At 37.4% G+C, this 21,143-nt stretch overlaps 2 protein-coding genes across 2 annotated transcripts; both read right to left on the bottom strand.

The window, feature by feature from the left end:
* Nucleotides 1-477: 477 nt before the first annotated feature.
* Nucleotides 478-8,429, bottom strand: LOC131928762 (uncharacterized). Its single transcript, XM_059284879.1, has 8 exons — nt 8,069-8,429; nt 6,937-7,089; nt 5,740-5,855; nt 5,163-5,249; nt 4,124-4,277; nt 1,855-4,026; nt 1,617-1,758; nt 478-1,516 (listed from the first exon to the last, which is right to left on the bottom strand). The coding sequence occupies exons 1-8, from the start codon at nt 8,080-8,082 to the stop codon at nt 1,292-1,294; spliced, it is 3,063 nt and encodes a 1,020-aa protein (XP_059140862.1). The 5' UTR covers nt 8,083-8,429; the 3' UTR covers nt 478-1,291.
* Nucleotides 8,430-11,932: 3,503 nt separating this feature from the next.
* LOC131928763 (stabilizer of axonemal microtubules 2) lies at nt 11,933-21,143 on the bottom strand. Its single transcript, XM_059284880.1, has 5 exons — nt 20,963-21,143; nt 19,707-19,880; nt 15,405-15,517; nt 14,706-14,792; nt 11,933-13,931 (listed from the first exon to the last, which is right to left on the bottom strand). The coding sequence occupies exons 1-5, from the start codon at nt 20,998-21,000 to the stop codon at nt 12,937-12,939; spliced, it is 1,407 nt and encodes a 468-aa protein (XP_059140863.1). The 5' UTR covers nt 21,001-21,143; the 3' UTR covers nt 11,933-12,936.

The following is a 21,143-nucleotide window of genomic DNA, read 5'->3' as shown; positions in this document are numbered from 1 at the left end:
ACCTTAGCCTTAGTTATTGTTCTTGGAGGATTGTTTTGGTTATAATCAGAGTTTCTTTCAGGCATCTCTTGGTCTACTGCCCCATGAACGAAATGAAATTCATATAGAAAATATATACTTTTAACTGTGTCCGCCCCCTCCCCCAAAAAAATTTCAAGTGCCCCCCCCCCCCCCCCCCAGAGAAAAAAGTCTGGAAGAAACTCTGGTTATAATAACTAATATTATTTCCTAGAAATATTTGTCTCCATTTTTGTGTCTTGCCAAAAAGACTATGGATTGGCAATGATAACTTTAGATCTCTCTATCTTTAATATGCAGTGCCCTAGGATGTTGAGTAACCAGTTTCAGCTTCCATACATTGTCTCAGCTATACAAACACATACACCTTTTTATCTAGCTAAATATTAAAGTAAACCATTTTTGAATAATGTGGGGATATTTGATTTGATCAAACAGAAGTGCACACATTGAGTGTTTCAAATATAATTTATTGGCAAAAAAAACAGTGCACAAACATCATCTCCCCAAAAAAAATACACCCAGCCCAATACAGTTTATAATTTATTTTTTAAAGTAACCATCACCTCTATTAAAAATTGAAGATGTGCATATGTATTATGTAAATAAACAACCTGAAATAAATTCAAGTACTATGTACATAACATGCCATGTAATAAGTAAGTAGGTTTCACATCAAGTAAATTACTTTGACTATACATTCCACAGTAACACACCCTATATTAATGGCTGCATTATTAGAGTAACCCACCCTATTACAGGTATAACTAGCTATGCTAGTCTACTAGTTCTGTAACTGCTCATCTTCCCTAATTTGACATGAATAATTTCTAGACACTCAACATTGCTGACAGATTCTATATCATATTGGTTTCCACACAATATATGTGTTTATAATATCTTTATGTGGCATTAATAATACACTCATTTTACATTACAAAATCACAAAAAATAAATCCAAACATTTTGTTTCACATATTTTTAAAAATATGAGTTGTCACTTAAGCAAATTTTTTTTGAAAACTATAATCATGATTAAATCAATCAGGTCATTTTGTGATGGAAAAAAATTAGTTGTAGAAGCAAAAATTATATCCTGTGACAAGTTTTGGTTTTTTAATTTAAATTTTACATTAATTACAGGCCAATAAATAATTTAGATTAAACAGTAGCTGTGAAAGTTAAAACTATGTTACATTTTGACTTTAACTGCAACTGTTCTTTCCATTCAACAAATCGTATCACAGATCACCTCCAACAAAAGGTTTTTTGTTTATCCTCTAACAGTTGTTTCATTAGCCATGTTTAGCATCTGTCGCCAGTCATCTTGAATGTGGTAAGGGTTGGCTGGATCTCTTTGTCCTAATGCATCAGACAAAAGATTTGGCCGAAAACTCTTTTCTCTAGGGGCAACATAACCCACGTGTGAGGACCTGTATTCTGTTTTGTCTTCAAACGGCATCTTTGAAGGCTGGTAATCATTGTCTGGCTTTACAAGCTAAAAGAAATCAAGAACATTTTTTAAGAAATCTTTAACAATGTTCAAACTTTATTTTCATTTTTGATTTATTGGCTGTTCTAAACAAAAAGAACTATACCCTTCGTTGTTCCATATGTTTGGGCACAAATTCCGTACTGTAACTTGTATTGTTCTCAAAAGTGCCTGACATAGCTAAAGCATTTGAAGAACCAATTTTAGCCATAGGAGGTCTTTGCCCATGAACTTCTTTGTATGTCTCCCTGCAAGTTATAAAACAAATCTCTTTGTAGAACAGAAAACTAAGAAGCTAATGTTTTCAATTATAAACTTAATTGCAATGGTTTAACTTGACAAACCTGTTGACAGTAGTTAAGTCCATTGTTCCATCAGGCTTGACATATGGCTGTTGTTTGTGCTGAAATCTTTCTCCCAGGGGCCATTGTTTGAAGCTGCTGCCAAAAGTTGTGTCATTTTCTATTGGTATGTCAGGCTTGTGGTAGTTTTGATCTGGCCTGAAGCTTTCTCTCTTTGGCTGGTACACACCAATGTAGGACTGGTTGGTGATGGTTCTTGAATCCAGGGGTGCTGACGGGGGCTTGTGAGTCTCCTTAGCCCTAAGCTGCCTCGGACTAATCTGGTGTTCCGTAAATTTGTCCCTGTAATCAGTTCTGTCATCAAATGGAACATCAGGTCTAAAATAATCATTTTTAGGCTTGTAGTTCATCCTGGGGAATATGCCATGCTCAGTGTAAGCGTCTTGCGTGGTGGTCGTTGAATCCATGGGGGCAGAAGGTGGAATGTAGTCATTTTTTGCTTTTACAATCTCACGTTTTACTGGTGGGGGGTGCTGAAAGTCTCCTTGATAATTGGTATCTTTTCTCATGGACCCAAAACCTTTTAATAAGCCAGATGATTCAGGTCTGTTTATTGTGTGTTTTTGTAAGGCATGCTCATGGAATGTGGTGGAGTTTGTTGTGGTCAAGTCCATGATCCCATCAGGCTTATGGTAAGCCTCTGCCTTATGTTTGTATCTATCTGGCAGTCTGTGCTCTTTGAAGTCTGTGTTTGTGATGCTGGCACCCTGGAAGGGCTCTCCTGACTGGACGAGATTAGTCTCAGGTTTAAAGCTCTCACGTTTAGGCTGGAAAGGTCCTTGATAAGACTCCCGCACAGTTGTCCTGTCATCTAATGGCACCGTGGACGGCTTGTAGACCTCCCTAGGCCTCATCTCTCTGGGGGTGATTTTATGTGGAACATACGAGTCCCTGTACCCAGTTCTGTCATCTATGGGAACATCAGATTTCATTGGAGCCTCTCTAGGCTTAAAGTTTTCTCGTGGTCCAAGCTCGCGTTCAAAGAAATCAGCACGGTGTGTTGTTTCATTGTTCATAGGTGCTGTAGGAGGCATATATTCATTTTCTGGTTTCATATTCTTACGACGCTCTATAGGCCGCTCTATGTAATCTCCTTGATAATTTGATTTGCTGTTCATTTCACCAGAGCCCCAGAGCAAGTGTGAGGAACCTGGCTTTTCAATGGTGTGTTTTTGTAGTGGGTGTTCTTTGTAGTGGGTATTGTGACTTGTTATCAAATCCATATCTCCTAATGGCTTCTGGTACTGCTGTTGTTTTGGAATGTCCCTTCGATGAACTTCATGTGCCTTGAAGTCTCGGTTCATTGTTGTGCTGTCATCAAAAGGGGCATCAGATTTCATGATGTTGGTGTCTGGTTTAAAGCTGTCACGTTTGGCTTGATACGGACCTTGGTAGGAATCCTGGGCTGTTGTCCTGGAATCTAATGGTGCCGTAGGTTTTGTATAAACATCTTTGGGGCGCTGCTGTCGAGGATTGACCTTGTACTCTGTGAACTTATCTCTGTAATCTGTTCTGTCATCGAAGGGCTGGTCGGAATGAAATGGACCATCTTTGGGCTTGAAGTTTTCTCTGGGCATTGGCTGCCTGCCATAGAAGTCAGCCTGGTACTCTGTCTGAGATTCCATGGGAACAGTGGGGGCCTGGTAATCATTTTTTGGCTTGAGAGGAGACACTCGATTGATTGGATATTCAAGGTAGTCCTTGGTGTAATTGGTATCTTTAGACATCTCTCCTGATCCTCGGAGTAGATGGGATGAATCAGGTTTGTGTATCTCCTGTTTGTGTAGTGGGTGCTCAGTAAACTGCATGGAGTTGGTGGTGTTGAGGTCCATGTAGCCATCTGGACGTTTATATTTTTCTCCTTCATGCCTGTATCTCTTGGGTAACTCATGGGGCTTGTAAGCAAGGGTATGAGTGGTTTCACTCTCTATTGCAGCATCCGACTTGACAGGGTTCATGTCTGGCCGCAAACTTTTCTGCTTTGGTGCGTACACACCCTTGTAGTCCCTCTGCTGGATGGTGGTGCTATCAATGGGTACTGTAGGCTTCTGCCATTGTTCTTTCTCACGATAAAATTTTTGTGGAAGTGGGTGCTCTTTGTATGTATCTTTGTAGTCGGTGCTTGCATTGAATGGTTCCTCTGAATGAATTGGTCTAAAAGTGAAACAAAACAGGAAGTTGCCAGGTGAAACAGTGATTGAAGTAGAAGAAGAATTGGGTAATTAAAAAACAGCTGCTGATGGCCACTCACTTATTATTGGGTCTATGATCCACACGTGGTGAGACCTGGTGTTCTTTATAATCATTCATGATGGTTGTCTTTCCTTCAAAAGGCTGGGCTGGTGGTTGCCACTGATGTATTTCTTTGGGACTCTTCTTAGGTAATTCCCACTCACGGTAGTCGTCTGGCAGAAATATAAAGCATGACAAGAATAGTTTTAGATGCTTCAGTTTTTTTATCCCATTGTAAATGAATATCTTCTTTGAATATATTAGTTCAAATTGTTTATCTTTTTACTTAGGTCACAATTTATTTGCAGGTAGGTGGGGAGGTTTATAGTCAAATCTTAGAACTTAATTTAGACTTATTTCTTAAGCAATGATTTATTTTAAAATTTCAAGATAATAAATTTCCAATGATGATGCAAGAATATATAATTTTCATTCAAATAAGATATTAAATTAGTCTCTAAATATTGATTTAATGAGTACTTTATTCAATAATGCAATAGGAGATTACAAGATTGATAACTAGCAAACACTGGATCAGGCAGGTGAGTTTTGTCCACAAATGTTCCACACCGGAAAGCTGACCATGGACTCCAAAGAGGGTCAGACAATTGTAATTCAGTTGTGTATGTGTGTGTGTGTGGGGGGGGGGGGGTGGGGTGGGGTTCAACTTAAAAACAAATGGATGGGAAAAAAATTGATTGGATTTTAAAGCTTATATATCTATTTACACCTTTATCTTTACAGCATCTACTAATTGCTTTAGAAAATAAAACAATTTTTAAAACCTTTTTAATAAAAAGCTGCTAAATGCAAGAACAAAAAAGAAAATAATCATAAAAATTTTTCTTTAACTGTAGCAGAAACTAGATTCCTAGATCAACTAAAACATTTACTTTTTCTACTATAGCTAAAGAAAACTTTTGTACTTATTTAAAAGCTTGTCATTATTAAAGTTTTAATAATTGTTTTATTGTTAAAATTAGAAGCTATAAACCTTGTAAATGTTAACCTGTTTTCTTACATGTTTTCTATAACCATGGTCTGACATACCAGCTTACCTCGATAAGAAGGTTGCGCATCAAAGGCAGCTAGAGGAGATTTTTCAAAATCTGGCTTGTATGCTTTTCTTTTTTCTATTGTCCTTTCTAAAATATTTAAATTTTAAATTGCAAGTTTGCCTTAATTAAAACTGGGATTTTCTTTACTAAAATGTGCATCTTAAATTTAAAGTTATACTTTAAAATAATGTTACCTTCTTTTTTTTTTCTGAATAATTACATTTTAAAAATAGAACCCATACTCTCTCAAAGAAATTTAATGGGTGTAATGCAAACACAATGTATTCAAACTTTAAGTGGGTGACCTAAATACAAATTCAAAGAATGCACGTGCAGAAAACATTAAATAGGTGTATAATGTTGACATTACATGCCCGGATACTAAATGGAATCAGAGAATTGCATGTTTCATTGTGATGTTTTTTTTAAATTAATTGTTGACAATGTCTGCATCCACGGAGTACTTCACTGGGAGGATCGTCAATTTGTGCCATTTCATAAACTAGTGCCTCCATATACTGGTAAATATTTGAGAAGCAAAATGTTGTAGTGTTGAAGATCAAAGTATGATTCTTACCAGGGAACTCATTTTGATAGGATGAGGTAAAGTCGTGATGACCCTCAGGTCTTAAATTTCCATCAACAGGCCGTGCCCTTTCACGCTTTTGCAAAGGATGTTCTGGGTAATCTCTCCTGCACAACAAAAAACAAAGTAAGAGAGCACTTACATTAACAATCATTTGAAATATTGGTGTTTAAATTAAAAATAAACAAATTCAGATGCAATAACAGCAGCTTGGCTTGTTAAGTTAAACATTATGTAACCAGGTTGTGTAAAATTTAAGGATTTATGTTTCTTACACCATGCAGAACTACTTGGTAAACTACTTGGTTAAAAAATTAACCTTAGCCTAAAACTTAATTAAATAATTAATTAATTAAAGAGCTAAACCCAACCATGTTTTGTCAGGCTAAACAAATGGTACACTGAATTTCTAAACTATAACATTATCAAAGTTGACACCCAAGAAAGACGACACCAAAAACAGTTAAAAAAAACATACTTTAACTGCTTAATCTGTTGTACATGTTTGTAAAGGTTCATTTTTACCTAAGTGTGAGGTGGCTCTTATTTACCCAGTTTTTTTATGTGAGAGATGGCTCTTATTTACCCAGTTTTTTAATGTGTGGGATGGCTCTTATTTACCCAGTTTTTTTATGTGAGAGATGGCTCTTATTTACCCAGTTTTTTTATGTGAGAGATGGCTCTTATTTACCCAGTTTTTTAATGTGTGGGATGGCTCTTATTTACCCAGTTTTTTTATGTGAGAGATGGCTCTTATTTACCCACTGTTTTGTATGTGAGAGATGGCTCTTATTTACCCAGTTTTTTTATGTGAGAGATGGCTCTTATTTACCCAGTTTTGTATGTGTGGGATGGCTCTTATTTACCAAGTTTTTTATGTGAGAGATGGCTCTTATTTACCCAGTTTTTTAATGTGTGGGATGGCTCTTATTTACCCAGTTTTTTTATGTGAGAGATGGCTCTTATTTACCCAGTTTTGTATGTGTGGGATGGCTCTTATTTACCCAGTTTTTTAATGTGTGGGATGGCTCTTATTTACCAAGTTTTTTATGTGAGAGATGGCTCTTATTTACCCAGTTTTGTATGTGTGGGATGGCTCTTATTTACCCAGTTTTTTATGTGTGGGATGGCTCTTATTTACCCAGTTTTTTATGTGTATACACTATACACATTTGTATAAATACATACCTGAATACTGTTTCTGACTCAACTTTTCCCTGACCTCTCACCACTTCATTGGAAGGCCTGTAACTTGTAGTTTTTTGAATTGGGTATTCTTGGTAGCGCTTTACATATTCAGACCGTGGCCCATTGTTCAAAAGGCTGTCACTACTGGCATCTCTGTTAAATAATGGTAAATGGCCATTTTGATTAATTAAGTGGAGTAAAAAAATATTGTTGTCAAGTTTCTATCGATGATCACTTTAAAAATACTGTAGCTAATGAAGCGTATGTAGTTATTCTTTGTTACCAATATAATGCTTTAACAATTATTTATGTAGGCCTGCATAATTATTTTTTTAGTTTTTAAGTAGGCTTTCATTGTTATTTATTTATTACCCTTAAAAAATATCTGTTTTGATTAAGGCCTGGTGAAGTAGATTTAGCACACAATTTGTTAGTGGATTGTAATAATGTCTGTCAACTGAAATGAGTTTACAAGCTGTGACGTGTAGTAAGAGACATGACCAGATTGTATGTAGTAGAGGATCTAACATTAAATTTTAGGCTTTTATAAAGCAGTTGTGTACTCAACCACTTTAGTACCTAGAAAATCTGAGGTTTAATGGGTCCTTAATATTATTAATGACTCATTAAGTCTTCATTATTAATGATGAACATAAGGAGGCATAATAACATAAAATATTAAGTAGGCTCAGTGCTGAAAGTATAATATATTATTTAGTCCAAAATGTAATTATCTAAACTATTCTAAACTTCTAAACATACCAGAGAATCTTTATTGACATGATTATAAATCATAAGCCCCTTTTCTTACTCTATAATATTAAAAAAACTATAGGCCTAATTTTTTAACAACTTTAAAAGTAAAAGAAAGAGGACCAGACCCACATCTTTCACTGAATTTAGTTTATAAAAACACAAAATGTATCCAGTTCTTTGAATGAGTTAAGTCTATATTTACACTTAAACTTGAGTTGATAGAAGGCGGATGTAGCGTTATCATATCTCTGTTAGCTTCAGCCCAATGCACACTGATCAGGAAAATCAAATTATTGATGAGTTCTCGGGAAACAAATAGCTGTCTCCAAGCAACACGTTAAAGTAAAACAGCGCTGAATTAATTTAGTAGTCTTACCGCTGTAGTGGCATTTGTTTGGCTGTTGAATTAAATCAATAGGCCTGCACGACGGTTCATCAGTTTGTTTTGCAATCAGTTTGTCGTCGTTATGCCCAAGTCAACGACAAATTGACACAGAATGAGTAATGAGTCAGTAATGACGATGGTTCACTTTTCTGAATAAATTCATTTGAGTTATTTTCCGCACCACAAATTCTTTTGATGAAAACTCATAACGGATAAGTAATAAATACTTATTCAATGCAGAGTAGTAGAGACTCTCAATTCAATGGTCACAAAGTCGATGTTAGTTTAGTGTCAACTACTGTCAACCACACAGTTAGGCTGGTAACTATGGACGCGTGACCTGGCATTATGACTTTGACACATAGAGACACAGGAGGGCCAATGAAAAGTGCGATGGCTTTGAGAAATAATAACAAAGTTAATTACCAGAAGATGTCGAGATTGAATTTGCAAAAACTATATCTTATTTTATATTATTTATTTAACTGCTAAAATATAATATTATAATTGTAATGCTGCTCCTCGCGAGTTTATTACTTTATTTGTATAATTGTAGATATGTGTTTTAGGTCCCAGTTTGTTATTAATTTAATTTTAAAATTAAATTAAAATAATGTTCCAATATTTCTTCTACTGGATTATAATATTATTTTTGTATTTATGAAGAAAATAAAATTAAAGCTGCAAATCAATTTATTTCAAGAACAAATAATTTTTTTTAAACTAGAATATTGAGCTATTTAATTTTTTAATCAGATTTGTGTCACAGAAGATTTTGTATGAAGATTTTAAAAAGTGAGCCCGTTTTAATGAAATAGCAGAATAGACACTCCTTTCTCACAGTGACTGACACCAACCCTTCTTGCTTCACTCGGATCTTTACAAATACGCAAGATCTGATTTATCATAGAAGGCTGTATTTTTTTTTCTGTAACATCAACATTAGCCTGTAACAAAGTGCACCACTTAGCACCTCTGGTAAAAATGTGCAAACTGCATTGGCGTCGGCAGGAATTTGTTTTTCTCATGGTGTATTTTCACAAAAAAATCTCACACACATATATATATATAGATCTACATTCCAGCCTTTCCTAATCAGTGTTTTTTCAGGCATTCAGACATCTCTCTGCGAAAAAATGTAGAACTATAATTTCTATAGAGAATATATTATTTAACCTCCCCCTTAATTTTTGAACTCCTCCCGGGAGGAGATTGTCTGAAAGAAACTCTGTCCCCATCTTACCCTAAGCCACCTGTAGGCAGGCATATTAATTGTATGTAAATCAATAGAGCCTGCCATATTCTTAAGTGACAACGTAGCTACCCTGTAGCCTTTCTTCCACACGATGTTTTTATATTTGTGAAATCTAACATCAAATAGCTCCCCCCCTCCAAATATTTTTTTTAAAGCACCAAAACCGTTAATCAATACTCAATAGCAATCGACAATCATTGAGATATTCAAACAGAGCTGATCACACGTGTAGTTAGAGTTTTCAGGTGGAAATAGACACAGAGTCCGTGTCAATAGATTTGTCGTCACTCCAACATTTACTGTCACACAACATTATGTTCACTCCTGCCGTTAGCCCTCACGTTTCTATAAGAAAAAATCGATCAGCTCGATATATCGATCAACTGAAGTTATTTCAGGCAGACACAGATAGTCTGGCACCATAAGGCTTATGTACATGTCGTCTCTTTAAATCACTAGGCTACAGACTATAGGCCTGTAACACGAAAGGGGGGGGGGGGCATCTGTCTATCATGTTGAAGAATGGGTTGGTGGAAGGTATAGAGCTAAAGCTGTGTTATATAGAGCTTGTTAAATTATCTTTATCATTCTTCATTTTCATTTTTCTAATTTTATTTTGTTTCGCTTAAGAAATGGTTAGAGTTGGGGTGGGGGGGGGGGGGGGTACGTAAAGTAACCTATAATTATAAGGCCTTCACAGACGACTTTCGCTTTCTTTTTCTATAAAAAAAACGTTTGCGACTTTGGAGCTGTTTCGCTATTATAGAGGTCGTAAGCGATTTGATTTTAATATGTCGAAGTGTAATATGTTGTGGTTTGTAGGTGGGGTGAGGGTTACTTCTTATATAGTCTCGCGATGGGGGGGGGGGGGGAATGGAGGGGCCATCGGTTTGTTGTAGAGGCCTAACAGGCCTATATGTGGTAGGGTGTGTAAAATGTCCCATTCTGTACCCGACACTATAGGATGGTAAAAAATAGTCCTGACAGGAATTAGGCCAATTGATGTTCAGACCATCATAAAAAGGTGAAATTAGCCAATGGTTGTCTTAGTTTAAGTTAGTACTACTCGACAACGTTCGTTTTCTATAGTGATCGACATTTAGGCTACTCTAAACGTTTATCATTTTCTGTTGAAACCAAGAAATCATTGGACGGTGCGCAACACCTTTCTACACACACGACCCCTGCCGGTGATGACCTGCCCTGGAAAAAGTTCTGTCGGTATTTCACTATTTAGACAACCACACAATGGCAGCACGGGGAACTGTGTGGCGGATTTCTATAGCGAGATAAGATTAAAACAGCTTAAAGAGCCGTGAAACACGCGCAGAACACTCCTTGTTGTAGGTGGCGATAGGTCAGTCAAGCATAGTCTACGTTTGTCTACACAACAAAACGGCATACACTTTCTAACGCCGAGATAGAATCGCTTTGTCATTCTTTGATGGCTGACATTTTAAAACAGACCGATGCTGATTGGTGACGAGTGTAACAGTGTTAGGTTTGTGGCGAGAAAAAAACAAGAGCTGTTGAATTTTTTTTTTCCGCCTCAGACACGCAGAGTTTCTTCCAGGCATCTCTTCGGGGGGGGGGGGGGGCTTGCCCCCCCCCCCCCCCCCCCCCCGAAATTTTTTTACCGCCCCCCCCCCCCCCCCCCGAACGAAATGAAATTTATATAATTTATATAGAAAATATATACTTTTAACAGTGTCCGCCCCCCCCCCCCCGAAGAAAGTCTACCGCCCCCCCCCCCCCCGGAGAAAAAAGTCTGGAAGAAACACTGCAGACACGTAATTTATAGCGTCAGTTGTGTGTTCGCTTTAGTATTACAGTTTTCATCATCGGCTTGTGAGGACTGATACAGATTTACAATAGTAATATTTCTTTCTTACTTGTAGTCTGCTTTCATTCATTTAAGATGGTTTACTTATACATAGATCTAATACAAAACGTCTAAATATAAAGAGCTGTTCAAAACACAAGCAGTCGACCGTAGTTTATAGTAGATCTGTATGTCAGAGAAAAATATGAACTCAAAACCTTATAAAGTTTCCACTAATGCCTGTTTTTTTTCTTCACGAAGTCGGAAGTTGGCCTACCACTGCTTACAATTAAATCAATCATTTATCCATTGATTATTTTATGTCATAAAAAGATATTGAGTTTAAAATTAAAACTTTCTCTATGCTAGATTTTTTTCTTTGACATTATAAGAAAGACAACAGTAGGAAAAATGTCAGTTTTTATAGCTGGATTCGCTTTTTTAACCCGCAGATTTTCCAGTGTTTTTTAATTCCCTTACCTGGCCTCTTGTTACTGGCAACGGTAAGGAACGATAACTCACCCAGCGGAACCAGTTATGTCCCTTGATGTTGTTGCGTTGCCCAGTGATTTTAAACAACACACTTGCACTGTTCCTTGACTTTGTGACCCTCGATGTTCTTCAAACTTTAATCAATTTGATCATCTTACTGTTATCGAGTCAATATATTTAGTACAGTGGTCACTGTTTTTTTTTTTAAATACCCCACAATATATATTTAATATTATGTAAAGTGAGACACTAATATACTTAACAAAAAACACAAACATCATGAGCTACCTTCACACAAGTTTTATTTTTATATACAACTTTATATTTGAACATTATACTGACTCGTATTTCAAGTCTTGTTTGCGTTGACAGTTCAATTATACATAACCAAATTGTATAGGTAGGTTTTATTAGAACAATATTTCTAGGGATTATATATTGCAAGATATCTGATCAGAGTTAAATACAAAGCACTAGAGAAAAAATGATCGGCAGCAGATGCAGGCTGTGTCCATTAACATGTGCAGGTGGTTTATCACACTGGGAATGGCTGCATCATCATCACAGTCTTCATTAACAAACAAACTCGGATGCATGTACGCACATTAAACAATTAGAATTAGTAGGTTGATTAACACCGCCTGGGCTACATAGATTTCCATAAAACAATTTCATTAGTAAACATAAATGTTGGCCCCACCTACAACTTCATTAGCAAAGATAAATGTTGGCCCCACCTGAGTTACAAATTGCAGATCACCCTTGAGGTGACCGCCCCACCCCTCAATTAAAGCTTACACAGAACAGAGCCTAGTAGTAGTGAATCACATTTGTTCCAACATTGAAGTCAAAGCAACCAAAATAATATAAATATAAAATAGAAATTCTCCAAAAGGACAGAGAGATGGTGTATATGAATGAAAACAGTTTTGGGGTTAAAAGATCTATGATGTTATACATTCTAATCCAATAGCTAGTTCAAACAAAAGCTGGATGGTAAAAAATGATACTTTTTTTGTCTTGTCTATAGTTTTCTATGTTTTACCAAGTTAATGCAAAACAATACATAATATTAAGTCACGTAATCTAGCATGACAAAATTAATGTAGGCTCTAGTTATAAAAACATTAACAATTGCATAATATTGAATAGATTTTACCATTAATTTCAAAAGTAATAATTAAAATTGAATTTTGTTTTTATCTTTTAGAATATCTGTCTAGAATCTAATCTACAATTGAAATAATAAATGTAAAAGTAAAAGAAAATCTTGGCTAGACTCGTGTTCACTCAAGCAGCGACCATAGCTGCTGGAATTTTGGGTATACCAGAGCTGGAGTGATGGAGCGAGCTGGTCTGCTCAAAGACAGGCATGTACTGCTTGTGTCCTCGGCTATCTGTCTCCACATAGGTGTAGCGTGAGCTGTTGGTATCAATGATGGCTGCTGGACAAATATCGGCCTGCTTCCTGACATACTCGGTTCTGTACATTGTGGTGTCATCAAAGGGTGCATCGCTGGTCAAAGCTGAGGCATCTGGCTTCATGCTCTTTGTCGGAGCGATGGAATGAGGGATGTAGTGTGCCTTGTAGGTTGGAGTGCCATCAAAGGGAATGTTGTTGGGGACCCAGCCATCCCTTGCTTTAGGCTGCTCTCGCTGTATCCCCCAGGGTTTGTAATCACTCTTGTAGTTGGTCAGCCCGTTAAACTCCCCTGGGATCATGACCCGTCCCTCCCCTGGCTTCATAATGGCCACCTTCTGGACTGGGTGGGGCTTGTACTGCAGACGGTGGGTGGTGTTGTGGTCCATCTCCCCCTCAGGCTTCTTGTACTGGTCCTGGTGATGCACGTAGGGCCTCTCTCCATTCCATCTCCTGTAATCATTCTTAAAAGTGGTCAGGTCGTCCAGCGGGGCGTCGGACTGGAAGGCTTCAGATGATGGCTTGCAGGATTCAGTTTTGGGAGCGTTCTTCTTGGTGTAATCTCTGTTAAACGTGGTCATCCCATCAAACGGAGCATTGGGCGCCTTGTACAGATCCTTTTCTCTGACATCACGGGGCTGCAGGGGGTGGCGAATGTAATCATCACGGTAGCCTGTGTTGCCATCAAAAGGTGCATCCGACATATGGTGGCCCTCGGCCGGCCTCATGCTCTTGCGGGGCAGCTCATTGTACTTTTTGAAGTCGCGCGTGAAAGTACTTTGGCCCTCAAATGGTTGTGATGGAGGGACCCAGCCATCTGGGGCTTTAGCTTGATGTCTCTCTATGGGCCACTTGCGGTAGTCAACTATTTAGGTCAAGACAAAACACAACTTGAATAGTACACAGTCAAACATTTTCAATGGACATAAAGCAAAAACATCTGAATAGTACAGAGTCAAACATTTTCAATAGACATAAAACAAAAACAACTTGAATAGTACAGAGTCAAACATTTTCAATAGACATAAAACAAAAACAACTGAATAGTACAGAGTCAAACATTTTCAATAGACATAAAACAAAAACAACTGAATAGTACAGAGTCAAACATTTTCAATAGACATAAAGCAAAAACAACTGAATAGTACAGAGTCAAACATTTTCATTGGACATAAAACAAAAACAACTGAATAGTACAGAGTTAAACATTTTCAATAGACATAAAGCAAAAACAACTGAATAGTACAGAGTCAAACATTTTCATTGGACATAAAACAAAAACAACTGAATAGTACAGAGTTAAACATTTTCAATAGACATATAACAAAAACAACCAAATAGTACACAGTCAAACATTTTCAATAGACATAAAACAAAAACAACTTGAATAGTACAGAGTCAAACATTTTCAATAGACATAAAACAAAAACAACTTGAATAGTACAGAGTTAAACATTTTCAATAGACATAAAACAAAAACAACTTGAATAGTACACAGTCAAACATTTTCAAGAGTCAAAGTCTTGTCAACTAGGGACTGTTGTTAAAATCTTGTCAACTAGGGACTGTGTAGTTAAAACCTTATCAATTGGGGATTGTGCTGTTAAAATCTTGTCAAGTGTGCTATAAAAAAACTCACTCTTGTATGTAGGCTCTCCTTCAAACCTGGCGGGGAGTTGTCTCTGGCCATCATGTTTGATCATTTGGGCTGGTGGCGCATGCTTTTCTGTTGAACAAATGTTGGTTGTTGAACAATTGTTGGTTGTTGAACAAATGTTGTTGTAGAACAAATGTTGTTTGTTGAACAAATGTCGTTTGTTGAACAAATGTTGTTAGTTGAACAAATGTTGTTGTTGAACAAATATTGTTGTTGAACAAATGTTGTTGTAGAACAAATGTTGTTTGTTGAACAAATGTCGTTTGTTGAACAAATGTTGTTAGTTGAACAAATGTTGTTGTTGATAAACTTTGGTGGGCAGATAACATTGGACTCAGAATATAAGTTGTGTGAAATCAGAATGGTAAACAGCAATCTCAGATGGAGAAAATAAGATCTGTTTGTTGGAGCTTACCTGTGTAATCTCTATGGTAAGATGTCACCACTTACCTGTGTAATCTCTTTGGTAAGATGTCACCACTTACCTGTGTAATCTCTTTGGTAAGATGTCACATAATATTGCTTACCTGTGTAATCTCTTTCGTAAGATGTCACATAATGTTGCTTACCTGTGTAATCTCTATGGTAAGATGTCACCACTTACCTGTGTAATCACTATGGTAAGATGTCACCACTTACCTGTGTAATCACTATGGTAAGATGTCACATAATGTTGCTTACCTGTGTAATCTCTATGGTAAGATGTCAAGGTATCAATTTCCCCTGCTGGCCTCTTGTATGGTTCATGTTGGTGGATAAATGGTTTATCCAGTGGGTGCTTGATGTAATCCGTTCTGTTAGGAAAATAAGAGTGGGCCAACTTCAAACAGAGCCAAAATAAACAATCTTTAGTCTAACTTTTTAACTTCAGAGCCAAAATAAACAATATTTAGTCTAACTAGCTTTTTAACAACTTAGGCACAGGATTATGCTCAGTATAGTAGTGTAAGGCCTAGAGAACAGAACATCAGTGGTAGTAGAGGGGAGGGGTTACATACATGATGGAACAAAATGTAACCCAAAGGACAATTACAAATGACATGCATGCCTTTGCTTCTCTTAGACTTTATAACAAATCTGAGACAATTGTGTAGTAGTGCTGGTGATTGAAAACATTATGAAAAGCTAATGTAGTGACTGAGTTTGTCTTATTTACTTTTTGCTGCAATAGGTCTAGTTCTGTACTACAGTATACTATGGTAGGCAGAGGTGTAGCGAGGGGGGGTGCGGACCGCACCGGGTGACACCATTTAGGGAGGTGACACCAAGGCAAAAAATAGCAAAATATATAGAGAAAAACTTGAGGGGGGTGCAAATCGAAAGTTGGGGGGGGGGGGTGCAAATCGAAAATTTGAAAGTTTGTCCCCGGGAAGGGTCGCTACGCCTCTGGGGGGGGGGGGGGTGACACCATTAAGTGCCGCACCGGGTGACACCCGACCTCGCTACGCCACTGATGGTAGGCAATACTAATACTATAGCTAATAGATAGTAGGAATACTATGCTGTAATATATTTAAATCTAAACTGTAACTCTATACTATATGTTATAAATTATTTTAATAAAGGCCTATACCTATAGTATTCTATAGTTAAGTGGTCTATAAAAAAATAATCTATACTATTTTATAAATTCAGTACTTAGTACGGCAGTGCCTACTTTAGTGTGGACGTTTGTAAGGTGGCCGGCTGTGGACATTAAGGCCAGGCTAATGTTTACAGTCTCCTACCAAGTCAGATTTCAGATGCAAACAGAACTTTTTTGGACAAACGACAAACACAACCTTGCACACACAGATCCAAAACAGAACTAAAGTTTGGCTAGGGCCTACAGAAGTTGAGTATGACGTAGGCAAATCATGTGTATATGTGAGGTTTAGAGAGTAGCCCTACAATACTCGAGTACTGGCAAGTTTTCAAAAACTAATTGAAGATAAATTAATTAATTAATTTGATTAATGGCTCATAACATTCTTTCGGAAGTGGAGCGGTTAGATGCCTGAAAGAAACAATACCCATAGCAAGTCTATAGTTTGTCATAATCTTTGAGGCGTGGTTATGAAACACAGGGCCTATATTTTGTTATTTGTAGTGGGAGGACTACGTGCGCTAGACAACATAGTGTATCCTTTGTCATACCGTCACTACACTCTGTCATGTTGTTACTACACTCTGTCATGTTGTCACTACACTCTGTCATAACGTCCCTACACTCTGTCATATTGTTACTACACTCTGTCATGTTGTCACTACACTCTGTCATATTGTCACTACACTCTGTCATAACGTCACTGTTATGAGCAGTGGCGTCGCTATGTCGAGTGTCACCCGGTGCGGCACTTCGTGGTGTCACTCCCTCCCACTCCCCACACCCTCTTGTAATAATGTCGATTTGTACTTAAATGATTATTTAACTGTAATTAATCATCAATTGAGCTGGCACAAAAGCAATTTGTTACCGTGGTGTTACACCCCCCCCCCCCCAAGAGATGCCAGAAAGAAACACTGCATGGCTGTCAAAAACAGCCTTCAGGTGAACTGTAGCTGGTGCTCAGTATGACGATCGTCGCCTTATGACGTCACCCAGACAGACGCTACTTCTCAAAATGGCGATTTTCCCAGCACTAGTAAAGCCCGTGTTTATCTTTATCACGTGCACCGAACCCAACCTGAGCCGGCGTGGTGGTCATTGTTTTTCGCGTCCTCTGAATCCGCTCAATGTGCCAGGTTGGTTCCACGTCACAGATTCATTTGTGGACTCTCTTCGCCTTGTCTACAGTGAGAACGAACAATGCGGAGACGTCAAGCGACTTTTCAATACTCGGCTTCACATTCAAGAAGACATTTGTGACTCGGTGCAACATTCCATTCTAAGAGTTCTTGGTGGGACGGACAACTGGGTGGGTGTGGCGTGCGGGTGGGTGGGGAATGTTTGAGCACTTTAAAGAATAGACTGTGATGGTCAATAGTTATGATAAACAAGAGATAGTTTGCTGGCTGCCTGCCAGTTGGTTAGCTTTGGGTGACAAGAAATTTTAACGAAACCTCCAGTCAAGTTATCAGAGAAGCATCGTGGCAACAAATTGGTCTAATCACACTCTCTGTATCAACCTCCTCCCTGCCTTGTTCAACCGTTGTATGAGATGTAGATAATAAATAACTAACATCACAGAAATACGACTGAATCACGAGTGCATTTAGTTTGCAGTCAGACACTATAGATGTTAAAATAGACGATGTTCTTTAGAAAGAGATGGTTGAAATTACGAGAAATGTAAAGACGATCTGAACAGGATAATGATCCAGGCACACAGACACACAATGTGGCGCCTTGTTATGCACTCGCCACTCCACTAAACTGAAAACCTGGCCTTAGGGAAGGTGGGGTTGGGAAGGTGCTTCGTGTGTAGTTAACAGCTAGTTAGGGAGGGTGGGGTTGGGAAGGTGCTTCGTGTGTAGTTAACAGCTAGGGTAGGTCCAGCTTCCTCTGTCAAAGACTGCATATTTTAATAAAGATTTTGGTTTAGTTTATTAAGAAAATTGCTGAACAAGAATGTTTTAATGCAATTCATCATGAACTTTCTATGTCACGATGTGTTCATGTAATACATCATGAACTTTCTGTCATGTGATTCATCATGCGGATGTTACTCATCATCATCATCATCATTCCTTTGTGGCCCCTTGGGAGCAAAGGGCTGCAACTACACATTTCCAGCGGACTCGGTTTTGGGCTGCTCCCTTAATCTGTGCCCATGCGAGTCCAGCTGTTTTCGTCTCTTCCTCAACCGTTCTTTTCCATGTTATCTTTGGCCGGCCCACTTTCCTTTTTCCATGGGGATTCCAGTCCATGGGGATGTTACTACTAACCACTAAATGTGATTCACACATGGACACAAAATGTGATTCACACATGGACACAAAATGTGATTCACACATGGACACAAAATGTGATTCACACATGGACACAAAATGTGATTCACACATGGACACACAATGATAAAGCAGGCCATGACTAGTTTGAATATGATTTGCACCTGAGATTATTCTGATATTGGCTCACATCACACATGATGATATGCTACATAGTTCAGGCATCGTAGATAGTACAATGGTACAAACGATAGCCTAACAAAAGCCAGACAGCCAAGTGCAACAGTAGAGGCAATAGCAAAGCTAAAGTCAGACAAGCATTGGACACAGCTAATTCAGGGCTGTAATTTTTTTTATTTAAAGGGTTAAAAAAGTGGCACACATTGATATTGGCAGTGCCAGTTCACCATCACAAAGAATGTCCTGCAGGAATGAAACATTTGAGATCAATCATCACAAACTAGACACTTATTGTAATGAAAAAAGAAATGTAACAAAATGTAGTTTTAACCTACTAACAGTTACAAGCAAAAATTCTCTTAAGAAAACTTCAGTGACTCTGATGGTGCTAGGTCAACAGACAGCAGAAAATGTACAACAGCCATAGCAGACACATAGCAGACGTGTAGGAGAATAGGTATGAACCAATGAGATGCAAGAGGATGACCAGTCATGTGAGATGGTCAGCTGACCATTGTAGCTTTGGCAGTGAGTTGCACATAGATAAAGTTAGCAGTCAGTCGTCATCGGTCATTGAGCATGTAGTAAAGTTGAATGTTAGATCAGAAGTTGTGGTAGATAGATATTGTTGGAGGAGATAGTTGATTGGAGATTAGTTAGATAGAAGTAATGTATAGTACAGCAGAGGTGGACAGAATTAGGAGTAGACTGTGATAGGTGTAAATTGTAAATAAACTGTAATAATATTGGAACTTGGCATTGTGTTGTTGTGTTGAAGGAACACTACAGGTCTTATTACAAGTGAAGAAATTGATCCCCATTTAACCATATCGGAATAATACAAACTTCCAATGAGGTTTTGCACATAACAGTCAAACTGTAACAACATTGTTGAGCAAGCATACCTAACATGTATTACTAAATGTACATTACCTAAACGTTGTCTTGTCTGAAAGTGGCTCTTCACTTCTTAAAGCTGAATTGTCTGGCTTACAGCTCTCCCTGGGTTGTAATGGGTGTGGCTTGTAGGCTGTGTTGTAGGAGGTCACCAGACACTCCCCATAATCTCCTCCAGGGCGCCATGGACGATGTGGACAGTGGTGACGTCTACATGTTTAAAGAAATAATTATGCTTAAAGAATAAAGATTAATTTGCTAAACATAAACTGAACAATCATTTATACTTATTACATAAGTCCCCAAGCCATGGCATATTGTATGTATATTGAATTGTATTTAATGGAGGCGAGCGAGTTGACGAGATTCCTTCCATAATATTGTTGACATGGAATAAAAACGTGCTTTTTAGATTTAGACCGTAAAAAAAAATAAAAAATAAAAACTTAAGCCTAAAATTAATTTAGAAATTTTATATTTTTAGAATAAATGCTATAAAAGTTGCAAATCCAGAGAACTTGAAAATAATTTGTTGAGTTTAAGGCTACATTTCTATTTATTTTCATCAAGCCTAAGTTATAACCGGATGTTTCACTTTCGTAAGACAAATATTGATTGGCTGTACAGTAACTTAGTGATCGATAACTATTTGTTTACAAAACGTTGCAGATCAAGTTTTTAAATAACAATGCAAATTAAAAACCCCATGACCTAGTTTTCTATTTTTAGCTTACAATGTGTACAATAAAATCAATGGCGGCCTATCCAATAGCAGGATGCCATTGTTTATGTCGCCATTACACGTGAAAACCAAATTGTTTTTGCTTTTTTTAAAATTTTTATTTAGTTACCGAAAATATTATAAACATCAAATACATCCAATCTTTAGTAAAGTCCAAAAAAAACCAGACAGACAGGATTTTATAACCATATTAATTGTAACTACGCTGTGCATGATTTTTAAATGAATTTATACACCTCTCAAATACCTTTGAGACTTTTCTCGCTGGTGTCCATTGTAATATTTGTAAACCAATGTAAAAAAATAATTACTACTGCCTCTTAAATATAAATTACAAAAATTTAAATAAATCATAGATCTAAATCTATGTTCAAATTGTTATGCAGGAGAATTGAATTGAATAGTCAAACTTGGTTTTAAATTTCGTAATTTATCATTCTTCGAATGTGCTCTAAAGAAAAAAACGTAGAAGACAAGATGTAGATCAGCAATAATACATCGTAAAAATAAATTTTTATTGCTAATTTTAGATAAATATACAATTTCTTACCCACAAGTACAGATCTCACAAATGCATCTTTTACCCATTATCACTGGAATCTACTAACTGGAAAAATAAAGTGGTATGTGATTAGAAGTTTAAAAAATCGCAAGTGCTTTCCATAGAACGAAAGGCGCTAGCGTGTTACTAAGCGCCACCAGCAACTGTTTATCAAAGATGGCGAATACTT

The sequence above is a fragment of the Physella acuta genome, unplaced genomic scaffold (genome assembly GCF_028476545.2).
Source record: "Physella acuta isolate Inbredline_101_S28 unplaced genomic scaffold, ASM2847654v3 ptg001542l, whole genome shotgun sequence".
Classification (NCBI taxonomy): Eukaryota; Metazoa; Mollusca; class Gastropoda; family Physidae; genus Physella; species Physella acuta.
This window is presented reverse-complemented; position numbering and strand designations above follow the sequence as displayed.

Coding starts and splice junctions, on each gene's coding strand:
- LOC131928762 (XM_059284879.1), bottom strand. Junction 5,250..5,739: donor CTATCAAAATGAGTTCCCTG/GTAAGAATCATA, acceptor TAAATATTTTAG/AAAGGACAATAGAAAAAAGA. Junction 4,278..5,162: donor TGCGCAACCTTCTTATCGAG/GTAAGCTGGTAT, acceptor TATTTCTGCCAG/ACGACTACCGTGAGTGGGAA.
- LOC131928763 (XM_059284880.1), bottom strand. CDS start 21,000: ATGGGTAAAAGATGCATTTGTGAGATCTGTACTTGTGG. Junction 14,793..15,404: donor TTACCATAGAGATTACACAG/GTAAGCAACATT, acceptor TTTGTTCAACAG/AAAAGCATGCGCCACCAGCC. Junction 13,932..14,705: donor AGGAGAGCCTACATACAAGA/GTGAGTTTTTTT, acceptor TGACCTAAATAG/TTGACTACCGCAAGTGGCCC.